General features: G+C 43.9%; 1 protein-coding gene across 1 annotated transcript; it reads right to left on the reverse strand.

Moving 5' to 3' along the window:
• Positions 1-200: 200 nt before the first annotated feature.
• On the reverse strand, positions 201-12033 carry ARFRP1 (ARF related protein 1). Its single transcript, XM_082292819.1, has 8 exons — positions 11960-12033; positions 10814-10913; positions 10345-10432; positions 9793-9875; positions 9084-9165; positions 8845-8915; positions 2626-2726; positions 201-1120 (listed from the first exon to the last, which is right to left on the reverse strand). The coding sequence occupies exons 2-8, from the start codon at positions 10904-10906 to the stop codon at positions 1033-1035; spliced, it is 606 nt and encodes a 201-aa protein (XP_082148945.1). The 5' UTR covers positions 10907-10913; positions 11960-12033; the 3' UTR covers positions 201-1032.
• Between the last annotated feature and the right edge of the window lie 151 nt (positions 12034-12184).

Genomic DNA, 12184 nt, shown 5'->3' on the forward strand with positions numbered 1-12184 from the left:
AAAAACTCATATTCAGGGAAATGATAGTGATATATCAGCATCGCTAGCTGAGTAGGCAATGTAAGAACTGAGCACTGTTTGTCTTTTGAGTGCTGCCTTTCTGTTTTTTCTTACATTTCAAAGAAAACCTACGGGCTAAGTACTGCTATTCCCAAACACCACTTGTTTCAGCCAGGGAAGTTCAAATAAGTAGGAAGCTTTATTGCATACTGATTTCTCCCTGCCTAGAGGTTTTTTCCAGTTTAGAAAGATCACAGAGAGGGCCTTGATTCAGTCCAGTTACAGAAGATCCCAATCACTCTTAGGATTAAAGAGAACGCACAGAGACTGGCAGTCAGAGCAAGGCAGTGCTTCTGGAATCCGTGTCCTGGTAGAAATATCCATTTCAACCAGCCCAGTTGGATTTGATCAGGTCTTTTCCAACCTTAATGATTCCATGACCCTATAACCACTGTGCAGTTGCTGGTTTCCACATCTGCTTTTACCACAGGTCAAAGTTATGAATCAACACCCCAACTGAAAATCAAGTTCTAATCAATGCTGTCTCTCCCCACTACACAAACAGCAGCATAACAGGGCCAGTAACACCCTGCAGGAACACGGGGCTGGAGCAGCAAGGGATCTTCTCAGTTAGGAGGGACAGCTGTTCCCCAGGCTGCTCCTCCCCTTCCACATTCACCTACACATTTCCTTCAGATGCTCCTTCATGTCACCGGCCTCCAGCCTGTTAGACTAACAAATCAGGAATCACAAAGTAAGATAGTAGAAAATTAAGTCCTTTGCATCGGCAACAATGTGTAGGTTGCTACATAGGATGCTCTCAGCCAAAGACAATTCTTAACGTAAGAGATTCCCACCCCCCACCCAGTTGGAATCCTTGGCTCAAGTTTTTTTTAGACACAGAAAGAGAATATTTGTCTCCAAACTTAGGAAAGAATCAGGTGTAATAGGAAGCCAGTGGATCACCTTCTTTAAAGGAAACACAAAAGTGTGTGGAAAGAGGCTGTCCATTCCTTGACCGGCTTGGAATTCCTACGTGATGTCCTTCTTTCTTGGGGGACGGTGGATGTTCCTCACCACGCACTTCACCATCCACTCAATTCCTTCGTTCACCCCTTTGCTAAGGAAGTAAGACAAGCAGAAAAGGTTTTAAAATAAACCAACAACAAGAAGCAACCAAGAACAGAAACATGGATCATACAGGCCTTAACTGAGCCCTTACATGAGGAAGGTAAGGGCTCTACCTACCCCAGTTATTTGTTGGCATTTCTGTGACATTTCTCATGCAGGCAAACAACAGGAATCTGATTTCTTTTAGCTCAGCAATATATACCTCCATCCTTTATTTTTCTGGTGTCTGTAAAAGTCTACACCCAACTTAGTCACCAACTCTGTGGAAATCTTGGGATAAACAAGCATCAAACACACCTGACAGCTGGCTTGAGGTTATTTTGCCACAAACCTCACACTAGTTGTATAAGATCTTGCAATCCTGATTCCAGCCTTCTGTAACCATCTCTGCTGGGGCTGCCAAGCAAGTCACCACCAGCTCCCTAGCCATGACTTCCAGGAGTTACTTATTCTTTTAGTGCAAGCTCAAACCAGAATTTTGAAAGGAAATTCCACACAGATCAAAACTAGAAATGTTTGTACAAAAAAACACAACTGAAAAGGTTGTTTTTCATAAGGTTATTATCTAATACTTCTCTTCCAGTCAGTGCTTGAACATTGTTCTTGTGGTCATTCATCTGCTTAATGGTATGTGATTTGTAGCAATACAGACAACAGATATTTTTCCACAGTTCAAGTAGTTTTTGTTATCCTTTGCAGTAGCTTGTATGATAACACAGATTTCTTGCTAAATTTATAAAAGAAAAAAATTCAAAGCTCTGGATTCAGCCCAGGCAGTAATTCAGCCAGGAGTGTTTCTCTATCTGGAACAAAACTTTTGATTTATACCAAGTATCACTTTTCACTTAAAGAACTGAAAGTACAAAGAAGCAAAGTACTGCAAGACTCGATACGCAGTAATGATGCCAAGATATCAAGAATCCAGTGGGTTGGTCAAGTTCGTGGCATGCAGCTGCATAAGCCCCAGTTAGGGTCTGTTTTAGTCATCAAATTTTAAACCACAGGCATCCCCATGTAAGAGGGCTCTTGGGGACTGTTATATCATCCCCATCACAAAGCTCATCTGCACGCCAAAGAATATGAAAGTAGAAGTATAGTTACAGCAGCAATAGTGAAGCACCACCCATTTCTCTGGCAGAGGCATCAACAGCTGCATTTTCAGCTGCATTCTAACCTAAAAGCCAGGAGCTGCAGCAAACCAGCACCTTCAAGGATTATTGTGCAAGGAGAAGGGATGATACAGGACAATAAATACGCCTCCAAGTCCAGCTGCTCTCAGCCAGAAGTACACTTGCACTGTGTTTCACAGGCAGGATTTACAGAGGAAGTTATTGAGCTGGGGCAAGTCCAAGGTTCTTGAATGAGTGTCTGTCAGTGCTGGAAGGAAGCACAGCTCCCTTTCAAGGCTTAATAAATCCTGTAGTGCTGCTCTGTGTGTGACACCCCACAGCTGCTCAGTCAATCAATTCTGACTCTACCCCTTCTCATACTCACCCAGTAAGGGCTGAGCAGGCTTGTGTCAGGCAGTCTCTCTTCCCAATTTTGTTAATGCAGTCACTAAATGCTGTCTTGATGTCAGGAATTGACAGACAAGTCTGCAAAGGGAACCAAAGAAGAGCTTGTTTGTGCTACAAGACATGGTGACCTTCTTCCACAGTGAATCCTACCATGTCTGCAGTCGTGCTTCAGTCAGGATGGCAATGCTGTGAGGTTAAACCCCCTCACCCACCAACCCAGCAAATTCACCTCTTTGCATTCTAAAGAAATGAACATATTCTTTTTTCACCAAAGAGAGTGCTGTTTGCTGACAGTACACACACACTGCCTCACCTAGCTGAGCCTTAATTTGTACACTTCTAAGCAAACAGACCTGAAAATGAGCACAACCTGCTCCGTCTAAGGATATCCCTTCCAAGCTGCTCAACTGTCACACACAGCTTGTATTTACCAGGACACTACAAGAGCTTTTCTATTGACAAAGCCTATTGAAACAGGGTCCCTGCCACAAGCCCAGCTGACGCTTTGCCAGCACCCTGGGCACTCTCACAAAACAGCCTGTGATTTTTCCTGTTCTCAGCACATTCCTTGGCATTACAGCCATGCCCCACCAGCACTCATCTGTTTGCATTCAGAGAAAACACTGGCAGCACTGAATGCAGCACGTTTTCTGATGCCTGATGTCACTGTGCTCTTGACCCCCAGCAAGTCTTAAACTTCTGTGAAGCTGCCAGGAGGCTGCTGGGAACACCACCACAAATCAAGAACGCCCAATAAACCAGTGGATTACTTTCCTGACACAAATCATGGTGTCACCATAAAAATCTTACTTTTAAAGCTACAACAAAAGCAAACTTGCCCAACTAAAGTCTGGACTTGCATCTCCCTGACCACTCAGTCCTCACTTTTTCCTAAGAAGTCTTGGACAAGCCATTTAAGCACTTCAGCTGGCCAAAAGGCCACCCTTCCTCCTCTCTGCAAAGACATTTTGGACCTTCACCAATGCTCAGTTATGTGTTTTGAAGCTTCAGTGAGGCCCACATAAGTGTTTTGGACAAATGTTTACACAAATGCCAAACTGGACCCTTATGAGCCCTGAGGATTGGACAAGTGAACGTAAACTCTGAGAGACAGAAATATGAAAATTAATGTTACCAGCCATCCATTTGCAAAACACTGATTCTGGAGAAATTAAATACAGGAAATTTTTGTGGACAATAGAAGTAAGCAGGTTTCATTGTTTAAAAATAGGAAGGGATCTTAAGAAATGGCTTGCAAGGTGTTTAACAACACCCAATTCACCCAGTGCCCTTGACTCCATTAACTGTACAACTTTTGATGACTGTACTTTCTTATGACCGAAGTTGCATTTTAAACTTGCCCTTTCAATCAGTGACCTAGAAACCATATCCAAAAATGTTATTGACATCATTCCACCAAAGCCTCAACAATTTAGTCAAGGATTTTTGACAAACATGCAGTTCATACAGATGAGCTGTCAGCCACAGGATAAATAGTTAATTAAAAAAACCAACAACAATTACTAACTTTAGAGGGAGTCAGACTGGACTTGAGAGCTGGAATTCATACCAGTAGGTCTGGAAGATGGGCCAGAGATTACAGCCAACCAACCATTCTCTACTGGTTTGTAAAAGCTGCTCCCTTAGCCTTGTACACTGTCAAAGGCAGGTCCAAATGCTTCCTGGTTTAACCCAAAGCTCTGGACAAGTCAATTACCCAACAACTGGGAAGGAGAAAGAGCTGCATGTCAGTAATTTGAGCTATTTTTCATGTCTTTGTTTTTTTCAGTCAATGAGACCTTGCAGCAGGATGGTTAAATCTCAAGGCAGCTGAAAATGAGCAAATGCTTCTTGAAATATATTTTAAGCCTCTTACAGTTTAATATCATTGTCTAATGATATACTTCTGAGTATATCCATTTATTCTTCTTGAGTCTACCCTTTCCTTCTCCTTTCCTGAATGATGATGCATTTTAAAATAAATCAGATAAAGTGTTCAAGGTACAAAGTAACAACAGAGAGCACAGTCATACTGTCCGTGATTCCTTAACATCTACTTGCACAGGTAGCAAAGCAATCAGGCAATGAACTTCCCAACACCACCAGCAGACCAGGACACCTGCACATACCCAGCAGCACACAGAACCCACATCCTTCACCTTGCCCATCCCTGAACCCTTAAGAGTCCACTTTTCCCAGTGCAGCTTACAATTACAGCCATTTTCATCTCCCAGCATAAACCATGGTCATAACTTCCCTTTCCCACCTTCTGGTAGAGCCATGGTCTGCTCCACCTTCCACAGAGCTGCCCAGCCACAGCTCTCCATGGAAATCTGCATCAGAAAGAGTTTTGCTTCTGAGGAGATTTTGCACCATTCAAATTGTCACAGCAGGATGTCACTGCACCACCAATCCTGTTTTGAGGAAAATCATTTTCCCCTTGGGATGAAGTAGAGCAGCACAGCAGAGGGGGTAACACCAAACTATCAATGCCTTGATTTAGTGTTCCAGGGAAAGCCTCCAGTGGGAATCTCATGTGACAGCAGAGGGATGAGGCAGATTATCCATCACTTCAGCAAGGAGCACCTGAGCTTCGCATGCTCAGGGAAAATGTCAGCTGTGGCTTCCAAGTTCCCCTTCGCCCCAGCACATTACAAAGTATTTGTTTACATATGTGTTTTGTTTCTCAGCTGCAAACACATAACCTAAGGGCAAGGAAGGGAAGCTGGATCTGTGATCACATCAACTGCACCATTGCAACAACACAATCCACAGTGACCTTTCAGGAATGATGGTATCTCTCAGCCAGTTCACAGGAACCTCACACACAACACATGACGAACCAGATTTCCATCTCAGCTTCCCCAAAATAACACACTGCAAAACATCTTTTGATGAAGGCTCCTCCAGGCATAATCCAGCCAAGACTGAACCAAATTCCTCCTAGGAAGGGTTCAGAATAGCATTACCCAAATTAAGACTCAGCAATGGCACACCTAAAAATCTATCAAGCAGCAAGACAAGTTTTAGCCAAAAAAAGGTTGAATTGTAGAGTTTTTATCCATTCACCAAATCCAGTGCAGCAGACAATGCTGCTGCCTGGTCTCCAGTCAGGATAAAACTGGAAACATGGGTAAAACCTCAAGTAGAGGCTCTTCAGCCATCTCAAGAGTAATCAACCATCAGAATGGAACTAAAAGAGAAACAACAGCAAGGTGGATTGCCTAAATAAAATTATTTCACAAAAAGTCTGACTCACCTGACCTACGCTGCGGGCTACCCTTTTTACGAGTTTGTTTTAAATGAAAACTTAAGCTTGTTTAAATTTAAACAAGGAATAGTATAGCCTCAATTTAAACCAGCCAATTTAAATTAAAACTAATTTTACAGGGAAGCTGTGGTAGGTCTTCAGTTGGCAAGTGGAACGGCTTTCATGAAGAAGGTCTGTTTTCTAACAGCTGTGTGGAAATGAGTATTCTGCTACTCACCATGACTCCTCGCATTTTCCAAAGGCATAAGGAGGCTTTTCAACATTCTGGAGATTTCAAATTAAATTTCCAAAATTTGTCTTTAGATGAGGATGGCAAAACTTCCTCCCAGACATGGGACATCATTCAACACCCAGTAATTTTCAGATTGTTAAATTTCAAATGCTGTTTTTGACAGGTCATGTTTTTCCAGTATTTTGAATAGTGTTCCATAATGAACCATTCTATCCTCAAACTCTGACAGCTCATTGTAAAGCTTAGAAATGTATACCTTGTGCAAACCTTTCAACAGCTGCATTCACATTGAAACAGCAAATATCAATTCTTATTTTGCAGTTTTTTCTGCAATAAGCCATGTTTTCAAAAGTGGCATTCTGAGTTGAAAGGGAGTTCACAGGAATTAGTAGATATTAGGTATTTTATTTCACCTTCAATGCAATAGTTCCTTTAAAAACCCAAACAAACTCCTTCCTCCAACACACGTTTGACTCGGATTTTTAATTAATTATAAAATAATCCAGTTTTGAAGGCCCTGCTGAACTCAGTGCATTCTCCTGATACCATAAAATATCACATTCAGTACTGTGAGAATATTAGAATTGGTGTTTTGCAGTCAGTGACGTACTTCATCCCCTGGAACGACCAAATACTGCTCATGCTTGGCAGTGCTGAGAGGACACAGTGTACCTTGGGGTTCACAGCACAATTCTTAACACTTTATGCAATTTCATGTTGCATCAGCACTTTTGTTATCTTAATAACAGAATGTAAACTTAAAAATGAAACAAACAAACTAAGCCAGATGTACTATTTCTGATTTATTTAATCACGAGCCTTCTGCTGGCCTCTACAGACATCATCATCAAGAATTATCCTTCATCTCCAAATACCAGCAAGGTTAAGATACCACTTATCCTCCCTTACCGTGGTTCAGGATAGAGGGATGCTGGTGAGAATTCCCTACTACAGTTTTATTTCTGGAGATCCAGAGCAGAAAAATGTCTGTCAGTGCTAATTATCAGTTATTCCAGAGGTCTTCCATTCTGCTAAATCAGAGGAAGAGAAACAGGCTACTGAGTTTTCTCAACCTTAAGTGAACCTCAGTGCTTACTGAAAATAAGCTATAATCCCCTTAGTGATTTGTTAACAGCAGTGATGTCTCTTTGCTGGGTTCATAACTAAGATCATTCTGCAGGAGTGGACCTCTAAATATCCAATTTAGGTATTTCTTACAAATAGAAAGTGGGTTTGGCTTTGCTAATCTCTTGTTGCAGCTCTGCAACTGCATGAAGGCACTAAGTCTGTGGGCTGGTCTCAGACCCTCCAGAGGGGGCAAGGAGTCAGATTTTCTTTTGAAAGCCTGTTCCAAATACCTCCTTCTGGTCATTTAAAGATGTCCACTTGTTCAATTATTTGTCTTTAGTCTGGCTAGAGTGTCAGAAGAGCCAGTGTCTGCAGCCTGTAACAAAGTATGTATATACAGTCACAAGGGAAACTGGAACAGCTTTCCAGGTCACTGCTTGGAACATTCTCAACACGTCAAGGCAAGAGTGCAGGCTGCTCCCTACCGAAGAGCTGTGGTGTTGCATGGAATATGAGAGTCAGTATTCTGGTTTCCACAGGAAAAAGACAGACCATTTCCCCACATTTTAGAGACCACAGCAAAGTCAGGACCATAAATCAGGAGTTCTGTCTTGATCTCTTGCTTTTACATAGAACTACATTTCTCTTATTTCTAAGACTAGATAATCTAGATCAAACAACAACCAATCTGTGTTGTACTTATGAGATGTAACCAATCCTCCTTGAGAGCCAAGTGATTTCAATGGAAGTCTCAAGTACTTCCCACAAGTGCAATCACTCGGACAAGTGTAAAGTCCAGAGGAAGAACCTGAGAAGTATTGGCATACTTTGGAACAGACACTGATCCCAGCTGCCAGGGCTGGTGCTCTAAATCCTACTGGAAGCCTCTGGCTCCATCTAGAGACGATCACTGGAGCTGCAGTCCTGGAATTCCAGGTACATTGCAGGGGAAAGGAGGAAAACACGAAAAACATCACGACCACCTTAGGCACTCTCTCCTCTTTTTTCCATGCTGGGGCAGATGAGGATGGTCCAGGATGTGTCACCTAAACACTGCACCACCCACGAACTGTCAACCCAAACCAAGAGCTTTACAGTTCTGAATATGCTGGAAAAAATTCATATTATATTACCAGAAAAGAGAATTCCTTGCCATTCACTGCTGTCACTCATGGAATGCTCTACAACAAACAAGAGTTTTATTGAACAGATCTTATCCAGTTATGGGGAAAGGATGACTTGCTTCACATACATCTGTTGTGCTATTCCTGGGTTTTAAACAGCATCATAAACAAAGCGCACTAAACATTTTTTTTCTGAATAAACAGGAAAAAACAGTATCAATACACCCAGTCACGGTACAAGAAAGACCCACCATAGCTATGCAGTTTGCTCTGTTTACATAAAGAGTTCAAAACTACGTGCCTGTAAGAAGCTCATTCATGGCACTGGAAAAGGGTTGGAACAGAAAGGAAAAAAACCACAACTAAATTCAAAGCAATTATTTCCAGTGATGAGACAGTGTCATAGGATGAGCTCAGAAATGTGGAACAAATTTAACATGAATGCAGAGTTCACCTTTCCAAGGCTTATTTGCTCATGTATGTAAATCTGCCATATTTTACCTCTACATCCTGCTTGTTGGCCAACACCAGAATGGGAACCCCTTCCAGAGCTTCGCTGGTAATCATCTTCTCTACAAAGGACAGAAACAAAACCAGGTTTAGCCAGTTCTGGAAGTTGCACAAATGACTGGCACAGATTACCTGTGGATAATCTCAGGGATGAAGCCAGAGGCTCTTTCTAGCATTACAGTCTCATTTGATACAACCTTTCAGGTCTATTTTGTTCACACTGTACTTACCAAAAGCTCTTTTGGACTCAGAGAGCCTCTCCTCATCAGTGGAGTCAATAACATAGATCACCCCATGAGATTCAGCATAGTACTGGAAAGAGAACACAGATATTGGTGTCAATCCACTAGGATCACTTGTTCCTCTTCATGATTTTACCTTAATTTGGTACATTTTTGGTACATGTGGAGGAGATCAACCAGTTAGAGCCAGCTGTACTCACAGTGTGCCTAGAGAGAATGGAGGCATACAGCATGGTGTGTTCTGTTTGCAGGCCTGATCAACACACCAGATTGAAAAACCTCACCTGTGTCTCCCCAAAGCTTATCTCTATGGCACAACCCCAGATCTGGGTTGGTAATTGCTGTCTGTAACCAATAATGCAAATATTAAGCACAGAAATAGTGGAATCTCTGGCAAATTGTTAGTGCTAACTACTGGGGTTATCAATAAGCCTGTGTGATTACCAAATGATTGTAGTGGTTCAGTTCTAAGAGACAAAACCACTTCTAACAGAAATCATGGAATCACAGAATGGTTTGTGTTGGAAACGGCCAATCAAGTCATTCCAACCCCCTGCCATGAGCAGGGACACCTTCCACTACATCAGGCTGATCAGAGCTCCATCCACCCTGGCTTTGAATGCTTCCGTGAATGGGGCAGCCACAGCTTCTCTGGGCAAATTGTACACATCAAATTAAACAAAACCACGTCTCTAACCTTGTCCCAAAGTGACTGCAGTTCCTCCTGCCCGCCAAGATCCCAGAACATCAGCCGAGTTTTGCCAACATCAATAGTTCCAACTGGAGGGAAGAAGGAAAGAAGAATCCAGTTAAAACTAGAGGTGCTGTAAAGCACAGACACATGCACACCCCACTCAGAAATCTGGGCTGGGACAAGCTTGTAGGGGAACAAATCACAGGCAGTGACTACTTGCAACAACAGAGCAAAACCTGCACAGAGTGATCACAAATCTAGAGCAGCATCAGTGCAAATAATTCCAGAATTGGGCCAAGGAATGAACTGCAGGAAAATACAGTTTGAGGACAGCACTGAAATAGGATACCTGGGGGTCTAATACTTCACGAGTTTTCCCTCCTAAGATAAGAAAGCCTATTTTATTACCTATAAAAAGACCTGGGCAGTTGGGAGACACAATCTCTGCTTCCAGGAACTATTCTGCCCTTCTGAATTCTTAAATATTTCAAACAAAAGACAGCTGTTGTCTAACTGCACAGAAAAGCTGAAAAAATTCCACGTGGATTTACTTACTGTTTAAGCCTACAGTGGTTGTGATTTTGGACAAACTCATCCCTTTGTAGTTCTTGTTAAATCGGGTTTTAGTTTGTTCAAGGAAGGTCTGAAAAGGAATAAGACAAAGTATTTACTGTCAAACATTTTACTGGCTGGGGTAATCCTACCCCAAGCCTGCCTTTTCATTTCTGCACAATCCTGCTAGAGCAGATACTGCCCTACCTAATTTTGGACAAACTCCTCTTCCTGCTCCCTATTTTAGCAAGGAAATAAGGGATCATAAGCGATTATGGGATTACCAAAGCCTCAGCCACATCCCTGAAAACTTGTGGTAATTTAAGCAACGGGGAAAAGTTGATTGTTTGGTGTGACATCACTAAAATAACTCAGGACAGAGCTGAAGAAGATCGACCCTTGTTGGAAGATTTATCCCTGGAGAATATTTAGGATTGCGTGTGCCCTCCATGGGGTGATAAACAGCACTTACGGTTTTACCAGCATTGTCCAAACCCAGGATCAGGACACAGTACTCATCCCTCTGGAATATGTATTTATAGAGCCCTGACAGCAGCGTATACATCCTGCTCCTGCAACAAATGCCAGGAAATCATTAACAAACAGGTCATTCCCAAAAGCCTCTCATGCCACAGCGCAAGTTTTTCCCAACACCAGATAAATAAATGATGTTACTCTTTTATCAGGAACTCTCATAATTAGGCAATCCCAGGAAAAATCACAGAGCCAAGAGAGATCATGAAAATAGCTCAAGATCAAATCTGGGGTTTAAAGGGGAGCTGAGGAAGGGCTTGAACACCTCTTGCAGTACATGTAACACCCACAGAAAATGAAGCGAACTTCATACAAATACAAAGAACAGGTATTTTGAGCAAGAATCTACAGAAGCTCACACCTGGGTCTTTTGGTGCTGAATTTGCACACACAAAGCAGATCAGCTTTGCTGGGATGCAGGAAGCACTGGCACCAAGTGCTGCAGCTGACTCACATGCCATTGCAACAACTCTTCTGTTCAAACACAGATAAAGGGAACCTCAAGGCAGAACCTTTGAGAGGCAGCTGCCTTAAGCGTGCTTAAACAACCACTTTGAAGTCAAACACCATTACCTAAAGGGAAATAAAAGTGTTCCAAAGCAGGAATCGGGGGGTCCACGGGAACGGAGGACAGGGCACCTAAGGGTAGGGGCTTCAATCCCACAGGTAGCGGGGCGACCCTTTACCTCCAGCTGTGCGAGAGCGGGGGGCTCCTGCCGTCCCCGGGGGAGCAGCCGGGTCACCGGCTGGGGGGAACCCCGGCCCGCTCCTCTTTCGGGACAGCGACTGATGCCGGGCGCGCCCGACCGCCGGCCTGCTCCTCCTCGACCCGGGAGATCCTCCCGGACACGGGAAATCCTTCCACATCCAAAAGATCCGGCCCTTTCCTTCCCTTTCACAGCCAGTGACGGGTGAAGGGGAACACCGGCCCTACCGCCATTTCCCCCTGACGGCCCAGCTTCACGTCCCGGCCCAGCGCCACGTCCCGGCCCAGCGCCACGTCCCGGCCCAGAAGGCCGCCCCAAGCTCCCGAGAGCAGCGGGCGAAGAAAAGAGTCCCGAGCCCGAGGCCCGCGGCCCCTCACCTGGTCTTGGTACCGGTGTCAGTGCCGGAGCCCGAGCCGCCTCTTACGACTCCCCAGCGCCACCGGCCGCCGCCATTATGCGCTTGGGGCTCTGGGAAATGTAGTCCTATTGCAACTGCGGTAGCCGCACATGGGTAGGGTGTGGACTACAACTCCCAGAATGTCCAGCGCCGCCGGCCTGCCGGGGACCCCGAGCGCTGAGCGGGTGACGCGCTGGCGAGCGCA

Source organism: Coloeus monedula (genome assembly GCF_965178545.1).
Source record: "Coloeus monedula genome assembly, chromosome: 17".
In the NCBI taxonomy this organism is placed as follows: Eukaryota; Metazoa; Chordata; class Aves; order Passeriformes; family Corvidae; genus Coloeus; species Coloeus monedula.